A 22,765-nucleotide genomic window follows, 5' to 3' on the forward strand; every position below is an offset into this window, starting at 1 on the left:
GGCGGCTATGATAGTCGCTTAGCTTCTGAGCAACCGACAGATTGAATATTGGATACCCACCATACTTTTAGGGGTTAAAGACAACACATTTGAAAATTGAATCCATTTCCATTGGTTGGATGTCACAGGAACATTTAATTTTTAACACTTGATGCACAATAATTACATAAAAGATATGATAGGGTATACAGACTAACTACACCCCTAAATAAATGGTCTGTACTGGGGTAACATCTAGGTAGTTTCTTTTATTCGGAAAGTCCAATAAAGTGCTCTATCAGCAAAATTTTGCTGTAAGAGCCCCACATATATGTGAATAGCCTTTAAAAAGGCTATTCAGGCACCGCTAATGTTATTTTAAACCTCCCCCCCCCCCCCCCGTTTTAAAATCAAACCATAAAAACATATTTTTAAATAATACCTATCGTACACGGTGGGCGGTTCTCCACGGACCAATGTCGTCTTGCTGTCACGCCTTACTCTTCTTTCTTCTTCCAGCAATGTCCTCCTGACCTGACTCTTCCCCGCCTTGATCTTCTGCTCTTCCGGCGGATTGTGTTCAAATCCCGCGCGTACGCAGTATCGTTTCTGTCGGAGCGCTACTGCGCACGCGCTGGCACCATTTTTGTTGTAGCTCTAAGTACCCCTTAGAACTACACGAGCGTACTGCGCATGTGCACTACACTCGCAAACTTCTTCATTCCGGAAGAAAAGAAGATGAAGGTGGGGAAGAGCGAGGACAGGAGGGCGTCGCTGGAAGAAGAAAGAAGAGGGTTAAAAAGAAGAGAGAGAAGGGAAAAAAAAAGGGGGGGGGGGAAGGGGGTGGAGAATGATACGCAAAGAGAACTTAAACAAAATTCTGTGAGAGAGCCTGTATAGAGGCCCAAAAGTCCTTACGTGCCAGGCACCCCCAGGGTTGGTATATCACTGTGTGTAGCCTAGTAGAGACTGTGGGAGGACATATCTATGCATTAGAGCACTAGGGACAGAGTACAGAATGTCGCAGTTTAAGCCGGGGTAGCAGACTCAGAGCCTTGAAGCATCTGGTACTCTCCAGAACGTTGGTATTCCAACCAGTGGAACCAGGTTTTGTTAAAGACTTAGACTGTGTTGTGCAGGAAAGAGATGCGCATAATCTCATTAACCTTTAAAGGGATTCTATCATTAGAATACTCTTTTGAAACTAAATACATGTAGGAATAGCCTTAAGAAAGGCTCTTCTTCATTTATTTATTTCTTCTCTTTATTATTCTGATTCGCACTGCCGTTCCTGAGAAATATCTATTTCTCGTAATATTTCACTGGGGGACACAGAAACCATGGGTATAGACCTGATCATTAGGAGGCGGACACCAGGAACAAAAAAAGTGGTTGGCTCCGCCTATGCAGGCTATACCTTCTTACTGGCAGAATGCTCGGGGGGGGGGGGGGGGGGGGTGTGGGGGGGGGGGATTGCGGCGTTTCCGGCTCGCGGTGGCCGCGGCTTCAGGTGTGTTGTAGGCCGCACTAGGACCCGCCTCATCCTGTGGGTTTCCTTTGCCTGGGGCCACCCTGCTATCCCATAGGTCGGGCAAGAGGCGGTCCTGGGTGGGCCCTTCCTGTTCCTTGGCAGGAATCTGGGGGAGGGAGGTCTTATTTAGGGCAATTCCTGTTTCTGAGACTTGTGTCCTGGCAGTCTCAATTTGGGTCTTTTTGGCAGCTAGTTCGCAGCAGTGGGTCTCGGTCTTCTGTCAGTTGTACGGTAGGCTGCCCCTTTGGGCTCGTTTTTGTGCCATGTCCTCTCATGAGGCATCTTCCCGGGTCCCTGCGCCCTCTGCTGTTGTTACGTTTTATGCATGATCCAGCTGTAAGTAAAAGTTTCCTTGCGGGCAGTCAGTGTCTATCTGTTCTCTATGCAGTGTCGCTCGTGCCTGTGCCCATTTCTCAATGCTGCCAGGGGTACTATTCGAACCTATTTACTGTTCCAAAGAAGGATGGCTCCCTCCGTCCTGTCCTGACTGGGGGGCAGTGTTCGGGGTCCGGACAGTTCAGGGCAGATGGTCTCCAGAAGAAGCCTTGCTTCAGATCAATCTGCTAGAATTGAGGGCTATCTTTTGGGCTCTGTGTCATTGGACCCCTCTTCTCCGGGACAGGCCAGTCCGCATCCAGTTGGACAATTCCACGGCCGTGGCTTATCTAAACCATCAGGGCGGGACCAGGAGCAGGACAACTTTTCTGGAGGCCTCTCACTCTCTGAAGTGGGCGAAGGTTCATGTTCCTGCCCTCTCAACAGTCCACATTCCAGTGGTAGACCATTTGGCTGCAGACTTTCGGGGGGGGTTGATCCAGGCGAATGGTCCCTCCATCAGGGGTGTTTCTCCAGTTGTGTAGTTGTGTTCCAGGTGGGGCTGTCTGGAGGTCGACCTTTGCATCCCGGCTAAATCACAAGGTCCCCATTACGTGGCCAGGTCCAGGGATCGCAGCCGACGCCCTGGTAATTCCTTGGGCAGGGTTTCAACTCCTGTATCTCTTCCCCCCTCTTCCTCTCCTCCCTCGAGTGCTCAAGAAGCTCAAGGTCGAGGGGGTTCTTGCAATTCGGGTGGCGCCAGACTGGCCTCGTCGAGCGTGGTTCGCAGATCTCATGGCTCTGATAGCAGACGCTCCCTGGCCTGCTCTCTCGGGCCGCTGTTCCATCCTTCCTTACATCGGCTGCGTTTTGACGGTGTGACTATTGAAACCGAGGTATTGAAGCACTGGGGTTTTTCTGAGCCTGTTATTCGGACTATGATTAAGGCCAGGAAGCCTCAATCAGCAAAGATATACTACCGCACCTGGAGAGCTTTTGTCTAGTGGTGTGAAGCGGAAGAGTGTCATCCTCTTGTTTTTTCTTTGCCTAGGGTCCTGGCATTTTTGCAGTCCGGGCTTGGTCTGTCTACCCTGAGGGGTCAGGTCTTGGCGCTTTCCATTCTTTTCCAGAAGGCTATTGCCTTCTTACCTCAGATGAAGACTTTTCTTCAGGGGTAGCACATTGTGTTCCTCCTTACCAGCCTCCTGTTAATCCTTGGGATCTCAATCTTGTCTTGGAGGTTCCACAGGCCCCTCCTTTTGAGCCTCTAAGGGACATCTCTCTTCGCCTGCTTTCTTGGAAAGTGGCATTTTTGGTCGCTATCACTTCTATTCGTAGGGTTTCTGAACTGGCGGCTTTGTCACGCCAGTCCCCCTTCTTGGTGTTGCATAAGGACATGGTTGTGCATAGTCTCCCTCCATCCTTCCTTCCCAAGGTGGTGTCCTCTTTCCATATCAATGAGGACATTGTCCTTCCATCTTTTTGTCCGGAACCTAAGCATCCTCGCGAGCACTCCCTCCATTGCCTAGATGTGGTCCGGGCAGTCAGAGTCTACTTGGCTCGTACGGAGCCATTTCTACTGTGATTCTCTATTTGTTCTTCCAGAGGGATCCAGGAAGGGCTTACCTGCTTCCAGGGTGTCCATCTCTGGATGGATTCGGTCTGTCATCAAGGATGCCTATCGGCTTAAGGGCAGGGTTCCTCCCTTCCGTGTGACGGCTCATTTGACTAGGGCTGTTGGTGCCTCCTCGGTGGTTCGGCATCAGGCTTCTGTTCCCCAGGTCTGCAAGGCTGCCACCTGGTCTTCGGTTCATACTTTCACTAAGTTTTACTAGATTCATTCTGTGTCTTCTGCAGATGCCAGTTTGGGTCAAAAGGTTCTTCAGGCAGCAGTGCGCTGATTGCTCGCAAGGTTGTCTAAGTTTTTCCCTCCCTCTGGGACTGCTGTTGGATGTCCCATGGTTTCTGTGTCCCCCAGTGAAATATTACGAGAAAAAGGGATTTTGGTGTACTCACCTGTAAAATCACCCCCTTATTAAGTTTTGGCACAGGGTTGGGGTTTTCTTTTTCCCTTCACGGGTTTAAGTTTTTTTTTTTTTTGTGGTTTTTGGTTCCATATATTTTTGTTCATTCGGGGACTCTCCTACTACTGTGGTACAAAACTGCCTGAGCATTCTGCCAGTGAGAGGGTATAGCCTGCGTAGGCGGAGCCAACCACTTTTTTTGTTCCTAGTGTCTGCCTCCTAATGACCAGGTCTATACCCATGGTTTCTGTGTCCCCCAGTGAAACAACAAGAAAAGGATTTTACAGGTGAGTACACCAAAATCCTTTTCTTCAATGCATCCTCAGTGCTGTTTAAAAACTTTGCAGTAACGCCTCTGTCTTCTCCTCCTCCTCTTCTCTCGTGCTCCCATTGTGTCTTCGTCCAAATGAACCGACTGCGCATGTTTGTCAGTTATTTTCCTTTTTTTTTTTTTTTTTTTCTCAAATCCCCTTGGGGGACTTGAACCTGGTATTGTCAGATCCTTTGTCCCATAGACTACAATACTGCTGTATTGCAATCTATGGGGACATTGCTGTATATCTATTGAGACCTGCCTGTTATATAACAGGCTCCCTGTGGAGCTTTAAGATTTCCAGTGGTCACAAACACTGGCTGGCTCCCATGAGCTCTCTGCACAGCAGACGTCCCATTTATTTCAAGTAAGGGCGAACTACCAGAGAGGCAACGTGGGCCTTTATTAAAGGGTTAATATCTCTCTCTCTCTCTCTCCTCTGTCAGAGACTTGTGTGTTATTGGCGATGGCTCTGCTTCTGAGTGAGTGCTGTATTTAATGGACTGACAACTACTGTGCAATTACAGCAGATGTGAGGGGTTAATGCAGAGGTTTTACCAGTGAAATAACTATGCTGACTTGTTGGAACCTACAGCCAAGAATCGTATGTCAAGTGTTGTCAGCTTACAATTTTTAAAAATGGCCATTGTAATTTGAGGGGCCACTTGTATATTACAAATGTTCTTATATTCACATGTGCTATTCATTTGTGAAACTCTGTTTTATAATTGGAGGTACGCTTTAAAGGGAGTCTTTCATTGGCATTAGCCATTTTTATCTGAACATATCTTTGCATAGCGTTTAGAAAGGCTATTCCAGGGATACCTTTCATTCTTTCATCAGCACTGGCATTTTGGAATGAGTTCGGTTTTAGCGATGTGCGAGTTTTTTGGTCAGGAAACTGACTCAAATTCCTCCTCCAAAATATACAGTCCTATGGTGAGGCATTTTTAGGAGGAGGAATTTGAGTCCGTTTCTTGACCAAATTCCTGACCACAAAACTCCGTGTGACCGCAGCCATACTATTCTTTGAGCACCAAAGCAACTACAGCCTTCCCCTTCTCTACGGTGCTCAAGCAACAGTTAGAAGGTTTCTGGCGTTCCATGCTGGCTCATTTGCATATCACTAAAACAGGGCTCATTCCAAAACGCCGGTGCTGATGAAAGAATAAAAGGTATTCCTGGAATAGCCTTTCTAAAGGCTATTATGCAAAGATATGTATAGTTAAGAATGGCTACTGCCAATAATAGATTTTCTTTAAGAATATAAAACATTTAGGCCGAGGCCCTGCATGGTGCAAGTGCCGAAAAAATTCCATTGTTTTACAGTCACACTATATAGTGGATGTGAGTCTAGTGATCCCATCCGCACAGTGTGAGCAAATACTCTCTGTAGACAGGCTGCGACTTCCAAAACCAATGTGATTTTCTAAATCGCAGCATGTCGATTGTACCAATGGAAACCCCAATGGTTCCCCTATAAGTATAATGAAAGCAGAAAGTCCACAGAGGAAACCTCCCGCAGCAAAAGAGTGCAGTGAAAAAACCTTTGCTGCCGTGGTTTTTCCTGCAGCCCGCTACATGGGGCCTTTACCCTTACAGAGTTTTTTTTTTGTCAGAGTTGCGCAACTGTATTTCCAAAATCTGTCTTGGTTATTAAGGTCTAAACAGGTTATGTCATTATGGGTTTCAGCACAGAGTCCTATATATGGTATTTGAGCTTGCTGCAGTTTTTCATATGACATATACAATTTTCTGTATAGCACCGATTTTTATTTTTAGAAGTTGCCAATGTGTATGAATTAGATCCCAAATAAAATTTGCGCCTGAAATATTTACTTTGGCCCCCTTACTAGAATTCCTTAAAAATGTACCTCTAACCTTGTCTTTTCATGTTAACTACTTTACTTCTTCACACCTTTCTCAATCCTTAAGGAGAAAACATGCTACTCTTAGTTTTGAAATATGAATTGTTTTCTCATTTGCAGGTGATGGTCATTCAATGATAAAAAGTAATCATCCAGCTCTTCCTAATGCTTTAGAAAGGGATGAAAAACAGCTCAACGTCTGTGAAGATAAATTATTTTCTGATGAGGAGTCTGATAATGAAGAGACTTACATGGTAGCAAAGCTGATAGAGGAGAGTTTGCCCGAGAGTGATGATCTATTAAACAGGCAACTAAACAATTTTGATAAGCCTAGAGAAAAATTGTATAGTTCTGACACTTCTGTGGTGCAGCGGCCACCTAGTCCATCGTCAAACATGCAGGCAAAGAAATGGTAAGACTTATCTAATGTCTAATTTGAAGTTTATTAGCATGTCTATTTTTTTGTTTACTTTAATTACCTGTGGTCTTGGGCTGATTGATTATAATAAAGCCAGCCTCTTAGCACAAATTATTTGATTACCTGTAAGATCGGGAGAGGAGGGGATACAGCAACCCAGACCAGGTAAGTTAAAGGGATATTCCCATGTTCTTTGCTCACCAGTCTTCGCTGCTGCAAAAACTTTTGTTCCTGGTTTACGTTAATTGGTGGGCGGGGTTTCATATGCAAAGCCATACTGTCCAACTACCTCCAGTTTAGGTCCACCCCCAAATTAGCGTGTAGCTCCACCCACCACATAGCATGATCCTATGGGACGACTGAAGGGCCTGTGATGTCATCAAAGGTCCTATAACACTTGGAACACAGCTTGTTCTATATAGAGTCAGCTAAATCCTAGTGGGCTAAGGGACCAGGTCCTTCTGCCCACTAACTTTTAGCCTGCTCCATATAAGAAAGCTAAATCCTAGTGAGCAGAGGGACCAGGTCCTTTAGCCCACTAGGATTTAGACTGTTTTATATAAGAAAGCAGCACTCATTTCCCCCCTCCTTTATCTGAGAGCAGGAAGCTAGGTCACATTTGTGGTGCAGACACAGGAACAGCTACAGACACGGGCTCGCTCCCGTGCACTTAGCTCCTCCCCCCTGAGAGCAGGCAGCTACCTCACTTGACATTTGAGCAGATAATCCCAAGGGCCATAGAGACGCAGTGCCAACAATAAAGTGAATAAATTAAGATAGTGGATAAACAAAGCCGTTTTGCTGAAGCAGTGTATTTAGGAAAAGTTTTAAATCCACATTAACAAGCAGTATAGATAGGATCCTTTTTATGGGACAACCCCTTTAATTACAACTTCTCGAACAATCCTTGTAAGATAGATGTGGGTCCCAGAGGGTATTTATGGCATATCAAAATATCAAATTTAGGCTGAGATCCCACAGTGCGGAAACGCAGCTTCTTTTGTTGCGGTTCTTTGAGCCAAAGCCAAAAATGGCTACAGAGGGAATCCTATTAATATTATAAATGTGAAATGTTTGTGGGTTTGTGACTTTGGATGTTCGGATGTTTGGCGGTCAATCACGCAAAACCCGCTCCACCGATTTGACTGAAATTTTCCACAAACATAGTTAATACACACGATTGCGCAATAGGCTACTTTTGAATACAATAACCCACATAGGTTTTCCACACGAACGCCACAAAAAACAAACTGACATCACCATCTCTGCAATCTCACACACTTTGGACCATAGCAAACCCCTAAACTTCACATTACCCCCTACAGCCTAGCCCCTAACCCCACACACTCACATTCACATATACTTTCCCACTTTCACCCTCACCTTCACCATCCTGCAGGAGCCTACCTCTGTCACTCTCTGGACCAGCCATGTTTGCCGACCCCCACCGCTGGGAGGATCCGCGGCACCGCCCACCACACTACTCCACTAGCTTCACAGGGGCATGCGCACTTTGCACACATAAGCAACGTGTTACTAGCACGCCACCATTTTGCGCCTCCACCTTAGGCCGCTGCATACGAAATCCTGCCTCCAGCCCGCAACAGTACCCGACGCCGCTATCACCTCCCTGCTGTATCCTCTGCACGATCCATCCACCAGCTCGACACTGGTAAGTTCACGTACGCCATAGCCCTTCCCTTACACAATCCCGCATACACTGCGCTACCCCTGTCATGTCTCTGGTTCCTGCCAACTTTGCTTCCTCCACCACCTTCTCTTACCTGTCCCGCGGCTCCCGTCTGTCCCTCGCTGCGTGGAGGCATCCTCCTGCTCATCTCCACTGCCTACACTGGGCTAGGCTGCCGCCGCGAAGGTTCCTATAGCAGCCACTAGCTCTCCCACGCCTCCCACACAGCTCAGTGTGTCCAGGCTGCTGCAGGCTATGCTACGTAGCCTGCAATAGCACTGGCACGATTATGCAATACATAGCAATACATTACGATTGCAATGCATTGCATTGTTCAGGACACCCCCTGCTGGTGTACAATGGTATTGTTTTGCAAGCTGCTGGATGCAGCCTGCAAACCTCATTAGCATTAAAATAAAAAATAAAAAAAACAAAAAAACAATACTGTGAAACACACACATTACCTATCCCCGCCTCCGAAATCCCCCACTCTACTAACTGAACTAAACATTACGCCTGCATACACTCACACTATTAGGCAATGCATTGCAATACATTACTATTGCAATGCATTGCATTATTCAGCGCACCCCCTGCTCTCCTTCACACCCACTAAACGCCCATGTATTTGCTGAGAATACACGTCTACAAATACACGTGTAAGGGTCCATTCACACAGCGTAACGCGGCGCTCATTTGGTGCTTATTTTTACGCCGAGCGCCGCGTTACGGGAGTGTTTTCACCGCGCTATTTACGGTGCGCGTTTACGGTCGTGTGTACGCGGCGTTAACGCCGCGTAAACCTGATCGTAAAATTTCAGTAACAGCTAGTGGAGAATATACAGGAAGTTCTTATACGTCTCCCTCCTGTTCAATGCACTCCTGGGTTTGACTAAAAAAAAAACCACACCAAAATCTGCCAAAAAAGAAGCTTCGTTTCCGCACCGTGGGGCCTCAGCCTTAGGCTAAGGACCCATGTTGCGGAAATGTGGCGTTTTTTGTTGCAGATTTTGCTGTGTGTGTTTTTTTTTTTTTTTTTTTTTTTTTTTGAGCCAAAGCCAGGAGTGGATTGAGCAGAAGGGGAGTATAAGTACTGCTTGCATACTTCCCATTCCATTTTTAGACAATACTGGCTTTGGTTAAAAAAAAAAGCGCAATAAAATCTGCAATAAAAAAAGCTGCGTTTCTACAACGTGGGGCCTAAACTTAAGGCTGAGGCCCCACATTGCGGAAACGCAGCTTCCTTTGATGAAGATTTTGTTGCGTTGCTTTTCAGCCAAAGCCAGGAGTGGACTAAGCAGAAGGCAGAAGTATAAGGGCTTACTATATATTTACCATTCCTTTTGTAGCCATTCTTGGCTTTGGCTAAAAAAAAATAAAAAATAAACGCAGCAAAATCTGCAACAAAAAAAGCTGCGTTTCCTCATCGTGGGGCCTTAAAGTGGACATCCAGTTATTTCCATAGTTGTATGCACATACATACAGTGTATTTATTTTGTTCCGATTTCTATGCCCTTTAACAGAGCTCTAGTGTTTGCATTGTACTTTTCACAGTACATTATCTTGGGTGTGTGACATTAGAAAGTCTCAAGTGATTGCAGGTAGAAGTAAAAAGAGATAACAGACTTACATTCATCATACATTCTTTTAAGTTAGGAGTAGTTCTTTGCGAATGTTCACACAGAGTTTTTTTGCAGTTGGATTTTGACTCTGAATCCTCTTCAAAATTCACCTGAAAAAATGCCTCCCATTCATTTCAGAGAGTCACTAGTAGTTTTTTTTTTTCCTTTAGTGGTTTCTTTCAGCTAGTGGGAAAAAAAAGCGACATGACCTATCTTCAGGTGGATTTTGCCTGGCAAAACCCTTTGAAGTCAATGGGAGGTGGAAAAAATGTGATGCATTTTTTTTTGTCGAGTTTGTTTATGCGCTTTTTGCAAAACTGATAGTTTTTTTTTTTTTTTTTTTTTTTTTTTTTTTTTTTAGAGAAGTTTCCAGGTCCATATGGTGTACTCGAGCGCAAAAAAAAAAAAAGTAAAAAAATGCAACAAAAATCACATCATGTTAAAAAAACAAACAAAAAAAAAGTGTCAAGAAACCATTTCCTAATTCCTGAAGCAGATTTTTTCAGCTTGCAAAAAAATTCCGTGTGAACATACCCTTTCTGGTGTAACTTTTTCTACAGCTTTGTTTAATTAAATGTGCAGTATTTATTTTAAAAGCCTTTTGCTAGGTTCACACCTGCGTTGGGGTTTCCGTTCTGGTCCAAAAAATGGAAAAGCAATACACTTATGGTCTCCAAGTTCAAGTGTGAACCTAGCCTAAGCAAGCTTATAAAAACAAAAAAAAAACAAACCTATTTATTAAAAAACCTAAAACTTCTTTTATACAGGTTGAGTTTCGAAGATTCTCCTATTTCCTCAAACAACATAAGGACATCAAAAGCGTTAAGTAATAATTCTCAGCAGTTGAAACAGCAGAATGCTGTAGATTCTAACAATGTTAATCCTAATTGTGCGAATATCACATATGACCTGCATACAGAGTCCACAGAGGATAGGTATGTATGTTTACTTATGTTCTGTTTATTATATATTTCTTATTCTTATACTATTATAGTATTTTTTTTAATACAGTGTAAGGCTGGGTTCACACGATGTATTTTGTCTCGTAATATGGCACGTAGACGGCGCGGGAGCTTTTGCGGGTCGTATATGCTCCCATTGATTTCAGTGGGAGCCGGGACCGTATACGCGGCGCTATTTTGCGGCCGCTGCAAAATCACGGCCGCAAAATAGCGCTGTGTACACGGTCCCGGCTCCCATTGAAATCAATGGGAGTGTATACAGCCCGCAAATGTTCCCGCGCCGTCTACGTGCCATACTACGAGACAAAATACATTGTGTGAACCCAGCCTAAGCATGTAATATATATAATTTTTTTTTTTTTTTTTTTTTACAATTTGCCCTCTGAAATGGGCTGTATGAAGAAAAATCAGTCCCAAGGGATACTCGTCCGTTTTCCTTGCGACTTTCTGCACCAGATCTCCGTACCATATTAACCCCTTCCTGCCGATGGCATTTTTTGATTTTCGTTTTTGACTTCCCTCCTTTTAAACCCTATAACACTTTTTATTTTTCTGCTCCCAGAGCCATATGAGGTCTTAATCTTTGTGGGACAAATTTTTCTTCATGATGCCGCTATTAATTATTCTGTATAATGTACTGGGAAGCTGGAAAAAAATTCAGAATGGATTAGTCCCTTAAAAAAATGGGTTTTGGAAATTTCTTGAAAATTTTGAATATTGTTGTTTCTCTTGTAAACCTTATAATGTCCGTAAAAAATAAAAGGGTGACTAAAGTTTGATGCCGACATAAAGCAGAAATCTGGGACATGAGATTTATGATATAATTTTGGCGGTCTGACTATCTGTATGCAATGCACATCATTTCAAACTTTCTAAAATGCATATTTTTCAAAATTTCCACCAAATTTCCTATTTTTTCATAATTAAACAAAAACATATCAACCAAAATTTACTACTAACATGAAGTACAATGTGTCACGAATAAACATTCTCAAAATCACTTTGGTAAGTTAAAGCATTCCAAAGTTATTACCACATAAAGTGGCACATGTCAGTTTTGAAAAATCGAGCTTGGTCAGGAAGTCAAAAAGTGCCATCGGCGGGAAGGGGTTAAAAGGTTGTCCATTTTTGCCTAGACAATCTCGTTAAGTTCTATAGAAATTGTAGCCAGGAGATGATGTCATTCCTCTCTCTATCCTAAGCAAGAGGAGGTTTGGTGGTTAGGATTACACTTGTGACTGTGCATGCACGCTTGCTTCCTTATTTTTGCCTCCAGTGTAGTGATAACTCCAGAGGCAGTTCATTAGACTTGCATCCCACACAAAAAGAATAAAAGGGGTTATCACAGCAATGACCATTGATAGTTGCGAAGATCTAGTGAGTAGGAGCCAGCACCAGTGCATTGAGCTTGGTACTTTCCCAGTGCTGTTACAAATGTTTCCTCAGGATTGTGCAAGGTCAGGCTAGAGGAGCATTGAGGTAACAACACCAAGTAAAACATGTCACAATTGCCGTAACTGTATTTGCAAACCATTGGTGGTGGCGGGGGTTTAAAGGGAGTCTGTCACCTGGGTGAAGTATATTAAACTAGCAACAAGCAGAGTTGGATAGGTGTGGCTCACCTGAATGTAAACCCTATCGCTCATGAAAATTCATGCCTCTATTGCAGAGATATTCATTTATTTCACAATATGCAATATATGCAGTCTAGGGCAGCTGTATTTCTCCAAACTGCACACACACACTGCTCTACTCCCTCTTTGCCCATTCCCTTTTAGAATGACAGGGCCAGATTGGATTTCTGGATAGCAGCAAGTAAAATAAAGCCAAGCAAATGCTACTCAAGGGAACAGTGAGGCTTTAGCACTACTGTGGATATATTTGCACACAATTTTTGGAAGCTGGATAACCCCTTTAACCATCTTACTCGCACCTTTTTCCTTCTGTGTACTATTTCACCCATACAACTGCTTACAACCAGAGATGATCGAACAGTAAAATGTCCGAGGTTTGATATTCGTTTCGAGTATTGAACCCTATTATACTCTATGGGGGGAAAATGCTTGTTTCAGGGGTAGGCAACGTTCAATCAAATTATACTTACCAAGTCCACGAGTGAGGGTCAGGCTGGATCCTCCGAGAAGTCTTCTCCGTGCAGCGTCCCCGCGGCGTCTTCCGGCTCTTCATTCACTCTGCCAGGCATCGGGCCTGGGCAGAGCCGACTGCGCATGCCCGCACTACAAGCCGACATGCGCAGTCGGCTCTGCCCAGGCCCGATGCCTGGCAGAGTGAATTCAGAGCCGGAAGACACCGCGGGGAAGCTGCACGGAGAAGACTTCTAAAGGTAGGAGAAGAACCAGCATTAATTGGCCGACTGTATAGCATTCGGCCAATCAATGCTGGTTCTGCATCGAACTTTTACATTCGAACAGCGAGTGGTACTCGATCGAGCACGAGTATTTCGAATACCATAGTATTCGATCGAACACCTACTCGATCGAGTACTACTCGCTCATCTCTACTTACAACCACAATTTGGGGTGAAGCAATGTTTCATTGGCAAAAAAAGTAATTCTTCATTTTCACACTGCAATGTTAATAAAAATCTGTGACACAGCTAAAGTCTCTCATTTAAATACAGACTGAAAGATAAAGGTGTCTTAAATGAAGAAAGAAGCCATAATGTGAATGTTTGGATTTCTCCTTTTAAAAGGAAGACTGCTTCTTCGTCAATCACTATACCAAAGGACAATAAACCCATACCAACTCCTAGTAAGAGAAGTAACTTCTTTATGTATTTATAATGTAACTGTGGGACAACTCCTTTATTAATAATAAAAATAAACAAATTTTACTATTGCTGAATTGCTAACCAGGATGAAGCAAGTCAGCTCCTCCAATAGAGAAGTTACAGTGCCTTGCAAGTATTCAAACCCCTTGAACTTTTTCACATTTTGTCACTTTGCAACCAGTGGCGTAACTACTGGGGTAGCGGCTGCCACAGGGCCCAGAACATTAGGGGCCCGGCGACAGCCGCTACCGCTGCATTTTTTCTTTTTTCTTAATAGGCCGTTACCGGCTGGAGTAACTCCAGTAACGGGCCCTATTTACTTACCAATCCTGGCAGTGGCATTAATGTACCTGGAATTTATGTACTCAAAATAAATAATTTGTTTCACCCTTTCACCTAAATTACGGTGTGCAGCAACATTTCTTTACACTATGTATGAGTCGCAGGACTCTCTTGTCTGCTAGCACCCATATCCTTATATCTAAGTGTGCGGTTCCTCTGATATCTATATATGCATCCTGGGTCATGTGACGTCCCGGACATCATTGAAGATGGCTGACACCACCGAGGACTGCAGTGGAGCTGGAGATAGGTAAGTAACAGTGTTTTTTATGTTTGTATCCCCTTTGGTCTCCGATTATACTCTGGGGTCTGAAAATTGTTCATGGGTGTCCACAGTGGGACATAATAGTGTGTGTAGGGGCCACTATGGGGCATAATACTGTGTGCAGGGGCCACTATGGGGGATAATACTGTGTGCAGGGGCCACTATGGGGGATAATACTGTGTGCAGGGGCCACTATGGGGGATAATACTGGTGTGCAGGGGCCACTATGGGGCAAAATACTGTATGCTGGGGCCACTATGGGACATAATATTGTGTGCAGGGGTCACTATGGGGCATAATAGAGAGCGCAGGAATGCGTCAAATGATGTCAAATCAGCCGTGAACGTCCGCCTCGCGATGCTCCCTTCGGACTAGGGCCATTCATTTGCAGAATGCCGCAACTGGATGCCAGTTCACTGTATGCACTGCATCGGCATCCGGTCATGGAATACCACTTTTTGGACCAGATTCTGAGGTGGCGTCTGCCTCAAAATCCGGTCGAAAAACCTCTGTCTGAACTCGGCCTTTCTCAGCACACTTAGGTGGTCAATATTTTGGGTTCCTTTGATAAAATCTCTAAGGGTGGGTTCCCACCTGCGCCTGGTCCCTGCTTTGCAGGTTTCCGTCTTCTGCCCAAGAAACTGAACAGAACACGGAAACCGGCAGTGTCCGCCTGTGAGCATTTTCTGGCCTCTGCGGCGAAAACCATTGGACATGCAGGTTTCGCCGCGGAGATCACAAAACGCTCACTGACTGCTGGGTTTCCGTCTCCTGTCAGCATAAAAGTATATATCTACCGTATATACTCGAGTATAAGCCGAGTTTTTCAGCACAGTTTTTATGCTGAATAAGTGCTCCTCGGCTTATATTTGGGTCATTACGGTAATTTTCTGGTAGCAGGCCAGGATAGCAGACCCTGCCCCCCCTTCCCCACTGCTCTATCACACACCGGGTGACGTGGCCACGTAAGCCCAGGCCCGCACCCGGCGTGTGTCTGCTTCCTGGCCTGCTAGCAGAAGTACCATAAGTACTTCTGCAGATTTTAATGTACAGCATCGCCGCGCTCCGGTGTCCGGAAGCCGGGTCTGTAAATGTAATGGTGCCGCTCTACAGAGCGGTCGCCATAGAAACCGGCACCTCTATGACCAGCCGTAATAGTAATGTAGAGAATTTCCCATAGACGGCAATACACTTATATTGCCGTCTATGGGACTTGCAATCAAATGACTGCAGGTTCAAGTCCCCTGGGGGGGCTAATAAAATAGTTAAATAAAAAAAAAAAAAAGTTTTAAAAAAATATAATAAAAAAATAAAATAAATGTTCTAAATCACTCCTTTCCCTAGAATACATGTAAAGGCAGGTTCACAGCACCTGATCTCAGTTATGCAGGTTTCTGTTTTCTGTCGGCAGAAGACAGAAACCGACATTCAGTGTCTGTGGGCGAGCCGTCTTCTGCTGCCCATGGCGAAACCGATTTTTTTTTTTCTCCCCCCGGACACAAAGTCCTACATGTCCGACTAACAAAAAAAAAAAAAAATGGTTTCGCTGCGGAGAGCAGAAGACGCTCTCCGGCGGACACTTTTCATACCCATGAATGTTTCTCGGGCAGGAAACGGAAACCTGCATAACGGAGATTGGGCGCTGGTGTGAACCTGCCCTCAAAGTAGAAAATGACTGTGAAACACATACACATTAGGTATCCCTGTGTCTGAAAGTGCCCGGTCTACTGAATATAGGGGATCTGCAGTGCTTCTATTCCGTCAGGAAGGGGTTAATAGGAGCACTGCAGATACCGTATATTCAGCCAGGCTGAATTCCAAGTGGGGGAAAAAAAACCACCTCAAGCTCAGGGAAGGGGCAGATAGACAACCAAAACACCCCCTCCCCTTTCTCAGCACTTACTGCACCCAAGAACTCGGCCATTTTAATTTTTGAAATTTTCCAGTAGCTGCTGCATTCCCCCCCTAGACTTATACTCGAGTCAATAAGTTTTCCCAGTTTTTTGTGGTAAAATTAGGGGCCTCGGCTTATATTTGGGTTGGCTTATACTCGAATATATACGGTATATTTTATATTTCAGGAAAAGCTGCAGTATGTATGTACCTTGTTTTTTTTCTAGCCCATTATATGACCTATATTTAATGTTTATCACTGTTTTTTCTTTTATAAGTTCTTTTTTATTCTCCTTTTTCCTTAAATACATCTTTAGGCCAGGGTCCCACGTTGTGACAGTGCAGCATTTTTACAATACCTGCAAAGTAGATGGAATTTTGGCTAATCCCATGCACACATTGACGAAAAAAATCTGCTCTTGAAAAGTTGCATTTTCCGTGAAAGCATAATCAAGGCAGAAAGTCTGCAGAGGAAAAAAAACAAAACAAAAACCATGCTGTGGAAGAAAGTGATGAATTTATGCTGCAATTTTTTCAGCAGGTTTTTTTTTTTTTTTTTTGCTGTACTTCGCTACGTGGGGCCTTAGCCTTAAATGGGTTAAAATTACTGTACGTTTAATTTCGTTTGTGTTTTTATTTGGTTTTACCATGCTTTGGGTAAAAATGATAACCTTTTACTTCATGATCTGCATCTATCCATGCATTTCTATACTATTTCTATTTCCTTTTTTCATTTTTGATATGCTTTCTTTAGTGTTTGTAAATTATATAGCCTACTGTTACTACACTTATTGCAATATTTTTTTCTTGTCTTTGAAGAAAAAACAAACTTATTTGAAATTTTCAGTGGTCTGCAAAAGAAAACGAAATATGTTAAGGTGCCATGGACCAGTAGTGCCACAGCTGATAGGTTTGTATTATTTTGTTAGGAGTTTCTTTTATAGGCTACGTTCATTTAGCTGTTTTAGACCACATAGTTTTACTTCAAATTATTATGGATTTGCAAAAAAAAAAAACATGCAGCCACAATCTCTGGATATTAAATTCACTGTAAGGGGGCGCTCACACTGCCACTGCGGTCTACCCTGGGGTGTCCGCTGTAAACCCCGGGGAAACCGGATAGCAGATGGCTTGCTAGTGGTTGGCTTTAAAACCCATTCATTTGAACGGGTTTTGAAAGGTGACCGCCCATAAGCGTTTTCAACCTCTCAGCCCTCCGCATTTCAGTGCGTCTTTAACTTGCTGAAATGAGCTCACTTTTTGTGCATACAACCTAAGTGTTAGGCCTTATTCACACCACCATTGTTTATGTACTTGTTCATTTTTTGTATTTGTTTGCAGACAAGCAGAACATGGATACATTGATTTCAAGTAATTTATACACAGTAGTTAGTTTTTTATTTGCAAGCCGTCTGTAAAATTGAAAACTGAGACATACTCTAATCTATTTTGGTTCATTTTGCAAGTCACAGAGACTCCTAGCTGAAGTCTCAAACTCAACACCAACAATAGCTTTTTTTTTTTGTCTAAAAACAGTTGATCCGTTTAAAAAGATGTGAAAAATGCATGAATTGATGGCACAATGTCACCATAAAATTGAAATGTCTGTGGGTTGTGAGTGGAAAACACTGTACATGTGAAATGGATTTTTGAAAAACTCTCGATCAGGGATACTTAACTGTCAGACCACGGTGACCACCTGCTGTCATGACACCTGTCTCCTGGCCTTTTCATTACGACAGTGACCTGGAGAAACCTTCATCTCCGACCTACTATCCCAACGCCTGATCCCTTGCACTAGGGATTATCCTTGTTGATTTCACACATGAGGGCTCTTGCTCAGGCAGTAGAGACGATAGCTTATCCTTGCTGTTGCTTCGAGTAAGGTTTCGAGGCTTGGGAGACAGGGAATGAAGATGATGCTCCCCAATGCCCTCTCCCACAGTACAAGTCACCTTAATGCCCCCACCCACACTATAAAAATTATTTTCCCTACCAATAATATAAAGCTCCTTATTTCCCCCCAATTATGGTATAATGCTCCTTAGTGCCCCTGCCCACAGTATAATGCTCTTTAGTGCCCATGCGCACAGTATAATGCCAGGTTAGTCATCCCCACACAGTGTAATGCTACATTAGTAACAGCCCCACCTCAGGGGGAAGGGGTAGGATCGTAGACGTTCCGGGGTCTCGGTCTAACTGACATCTGCACCTTGAAGTGTCAGTGGAAAGAAGCCCATCCCCTAACCCCATTATACTTGCCTGTTCCTGCTGTGTTTATCCAGATCCCGGGACATCATCGCTTTATTGTGTGTCGGCAAAACAGTGGGTGGCCAGCACACGTTACAAAGAGGAGGTGTCAATGACGTCCCGGATCTAGACTTGAGAGGAAGCAAATGTAAGTGTAATGGGGTTGGAGGGGCGGGTCAAAGAGGAGATGCTGGCCGTTACACGTCAGTTTGTTATTGTCGGCACCTCAAAAGAGTGGGAGGCTGGGAATGGAGCATCATACTGTGTAAGGCACTGTGGAGCATTTTATACTGTGCTGTGGCCACTGTGGAGCATATTATACTGTGTGAGGGGCTACTGTGGAGCATATTATACTGTGTCTGGGCCATTGGGGAGCATATTACACTGTGTGAGGGTCACTGTGGGGCATATTATATTTTTATGTGTGTTTGCATCTCTATATATTTACCAAATGCTAAAAAAAACATGAATTCATTGTTGTCCTGAAGCTTTCTCTGTATGACTGTAATGTTGATATACGGAAGTGATTATAATATTACAGCCAAAGGAGAAGGTTATTTAGTGAGTGAGAACTAGGAGTCTAAAGATGGCTGCTGAGGGTGTAGTGGGCGGCCTAGTTAGGAAAACAGGGAGGGGGTGTGAGTCAGCTGTGAGTGAAGCCCAATGCATCACGGTAGTTTTAGGAAAACACAGTTAGATGGCCATTTAAACAACTGCAGATGATGCTAGGCACTCACAGAGAACCCCAAAAATCACTGAAAACACTGGTAAAGGTATTTGGGTGCACTTATTAACCTATTAATAGTACTAACACATTTTTTGAAAAATTTATTTTTTACCTGGAAACCCCCATTAACCACTTCCGGACCGCTCATAGAGTATATACGTCCGGATAGTGGTTGCCTTGTTCTGACAGGATGTACCTGTACGTCCAGCCAGAATACAGCAGCTGCACGGAGATCGTGCAGCTGCTTTCAATGGGAGCCGGCTGTAACTTTAGCCGGAGCTCCCAGAGAGATGGCAGGGAAGATTTATTACCTCCCCTGCTATCTCAATGAGCGCTGTATACACGGCTATGGACGCTGCCATAATTCAGCTGCCCTCTGACCCGGCGGTCACGTGATCCGCCGGGAGCAGAGTCTTGCAAAAGCTGCTGGGTCCTACAGGACTCAGATCAGCTCAGTAAGCGTGCAGGAGGCTGGATTTCTCCTGCAACTGGGGTTAAATGTAGTAGCCCCAGTTATAGGAGAAATCAGCCTCAAGTACAAAAAAATAAGTGATCAGATGTCCCCAAAGGTCTCTTATCACCTTATGGGGACACAATCTGGAAAAAAATAAAATAAAAATATAAAAGATTTTTAAAAAATGTAAATAAAATAATAATAAAAAATAAATAATACGCTAATAAAACGCCGTTATTAAAGGTTATAGCCCCATCCCCGAAGACACCATACAAAATAAAAATTACCGTAACGGAGAGGAAAAACTATATTATAAAGTTTTTCAGTAACACTTTGTGTTATTAAATAAAAAAATAAATTGAAAACCAGACACAATTTCCCTCCTATTTTGTTTATATTTTCCTGGATATAAAAAAAAAATGAAAAACACATTTGAAAATAAAAATAACAAAAATAAAGCCGTATGTGTCCCCGAAAAAAAGACTCAAAAATTAGTTGACTGAGACATACGAGAAAAATTTTACAGACCTCAAAACCGCACATACAAAATAAACCTAAAATGTGTCTGGTCCTGGACCACAAATTGGCCCGGTACTGAAGTGGTTAAAGTGATAATGTAGTAAAATTACATTTTTAATCGTATGATAAAATTGGTGCCACAGGTGCCATCCTAAGCATAAAAAAGCAAAAAAGCAACATACTGAACATATAGTGCATGCCAACCAAAATATATACAAATTGTACAATGTTAATAACCTACTGTTATTCCTCAGCTCAAACAGAACTGATGATATGAAACAGTGTTACTGAGTGATGGCTATCCACATGGGGATTGTAGGAGGATGGCCTACTCCAACAAGAATACTGGGAGTCCCCAAAGATGGCTATGGAAGTGTTTACCCTAATAATGCCTTCAAACACTAGCCATATCCTTCAAATGAACTCTTTACCTTACAAGAAAAGTCCCCATATAGCCTTCTCCAAGTGCATGTCCCTGTTTTAATACAGCCGCTGGGACTTATCAGGGGACCAACAAAAGAGGAGTGCTAATGGCCTTACGGTACACCCGTTAGGGGGGGTCAATTCACAGCATAATCTCTGTAAGAGGTGTAAGCAGTTGAAGTGACAGCACTAAACCAAACTGGTACATAAGTGATTGCTGACCTGGTGGGTATCATTACAGTATTTGTGAGGAAAGTTCCTCCCCTAGGTCGCATATCACAAGTGGCACCAAACACAGAGGGTAAGACACTGAGGTGTGTATGTGATACCTAAAAAGGCGGGCGAGCGCGTGCAGAGCAGTGTTCCCCTAATGACTTAGCAACGCACGGTAAAGGGATAGTCAACAATGCTACAGATGCGTCCTGATCTAAATAGCACTACCAGGATTCCAACTATGGAGTAGTATGTAAAAAGCTTTTTTTAAAGAAAAAGATAAACTAGTGGCAATAGTAATAGTAGAGGACAAATAAATAAATGGATAAGTAGACAAATCAATAATGAAAAAGACATCCTTCTACAATTTCTTCCATGGATTCCCACCACTCAGTAAGCCTGTGTAGGTGTGCACTATATGTTATTGTTGTTGACTTTCTTTTCTTGGTCATATCTGTGCATGCCGTTTGTCACTTTATTTACTACAGATCCTACATTGGCAGTCAGCCAAGATTTTTTTTTTTTAATCCAAACCTACAGCCAGAAAACCTGAAGTGAATGCGGTTTTCTGTGAGAAACCTTTCGCCTAAACACTTTATACTTCCTTTTTTAATGCTTCCATGAGCTACAAATATCTACACGGAGGATATCACAAGTTAGTTGAAGGTTCATAGCCTTGAGTCATATATTAAGAGGAGGGGGGATTGTCCCTAGAGGGTTACATATAACCTACATAGGAGTTGCACATTGTTGGGGAAGTGAGAAAAGGAGGCCACTGCCTGTAGTCTACAATTTACGAATCTACTTCTTGGAGGAGGAGTGAACTCACCTAGAAGTCCTGGAGATCCGTTTGAAGGAACAAATAGAGATTACAGAAAAGTTTCATTCAGAAACAGATTTCGCTATGAAAGAATCTTCATTACACAATACACTTCAATGCTTTTAACCCCTTCCCGCCGATGGCATTTTTTGATTTTCGTTTTTCGTTTTTGACTCCCCTCCTTCTAAACCCCATAACTTTTTTATTTCTCCGCTCCCAGAGTCATATGAGGTCTTAATTTTTGCGGGACAATTTTTTCTTCATGATGCCACCATTAATTATTCTATATAATGTACTGGGAAGCAGGAAAAAAATTCAGAATGGGGTGGATTTGAAGAAAAAATGCATTTCTGCGACTTTCTTACGGGCTTTGGTTTTACGGCGTTCACTGTGCAGCCAAAATGACATGTCCCCTGTATTCTGTGTTTCGGTACGGTTCCAGGGATACCAAATTTATATGGTTTTATTTACATTTTGACCCCTAAAAAAAATTCCAAAATGGTGTTAAAATTTTTTTTTTCTAAAAGTCGCCATATTCCGACGGCCGTAACTTTTTTATACATAGGTGTACGGGGATGCATAGGGCGTCTTTTTTTGCGGGGCCGGGTGTACTTTTTAGTTCTACCATTTTCGGGAAATGTTATTGCTTTGATCACTTTTTATTCAAATTTTTATCAGAATTAAAACAGTGAAAAAACGGCGGTTTGGCACTTTTGACTATTTTTCCTGCTACGGCGTTTACCGAACAGGAAAAATATTTTTATAGATTTGTAGAGCGGGCGATTTCGGACGCGGGGATACCTAACATGTATATGTTTCACAGTTTTTAACTACTTTTATATTTGTTCTAGGGAAAGGGGGGTGATTTGAACTTTTAATACTTTTTATATTTTTTTATATTTTTTTTTACTTTTTTTTTTTTTTTAATTTTTTTTTGCATTTATTAGACCCCCTAGGGGTGTTGAACCCCAGGGGGTCTGATCACTAATGCAATGCATTACAATGCTAATGCATTGCAATGCATTGCAAAAAAGCATCATCTCTTTTGCAGGCTGTATACACCAGCCTGCAAAAGAGAGAATTTGCAGACCGGCTGGGAGCCTTTAACAAGGCTCCCGGCTGTCACTGCAACATGACGTCGGCCCTGGAGCATGCTCCAGGAGCCGGCGATCCTTGCCAAAATGGCGGCGCCCATGCGCTGCCGGGAAAATGGCGCCTCCGGCGCCTTTGACAGCAGCGCCGGAGGGGTTAATGCCTCCGATCGGTCCGGGGACCGATCGGAGGCATTAGAGCTGGTTGTCTACTGCTTAAAGCAGTAGACACCCGGCGGCTATGACGGCCGCCCG

The 22,765-nt window shown here is 43.5% G+C and overlaps 2 protein-coding genes across 3 annotated transcripts in view; both read left to right on the forward strand.

Annotated features, from left to right (window-relative positions):
- Positions 1-22,765, forward strand: part of UBA6 (ubiquitin like modifier activating enzyme 6) — a 344,476-nt gene that overhangs the window by 223,486 nt on the left and 98,225 nt on the right. The window lies entirely within an intron of this gene.
- Positions 1-22,765, forward strand: part of CENPC (centromere protein C) — a 146,943-nt gene that overhangs the window by 26,282 nt on the left and 97,896 nt on the right. For both annotated transcript variants that reach the window (XM_075283754.1, XM_075283763.1), the window contains exons 6-9: positions 6,151-6,442; positions 10,528-10,695; positions 13,364-13,494; positions 16,833-16,923. In XM_075283754.1, the coding sequence (XP_075139855.1) occupies positions 6,151-6,442; positions 10,528-10,695; positions 13,364-13,494; positions 16,833-16,923 (682 nt within the window). The remainder of the gene's footprint in view (positions 1-6,150; positions 6,443-10,527; positions 10,696-13,363; positions 13,495-16,832; positions 16,924-22,765) is intronic.

The sequence above is a fragment of the Leptodactylus fuscus genome, chromosome 1 (assembly GCF_031893055.1).
Source record: "Leptodactylus fuscus isolate aLepFus1 chromosome 1, aLepFus1.hap2, whole genome shotgun sequence".
Lineage (NCBI taxonomy): Eukaryota > Metazoa > Chordata > Amphibia > Anura > Leptodactylidae > Leptodactylus > Leptodactylus fuscus.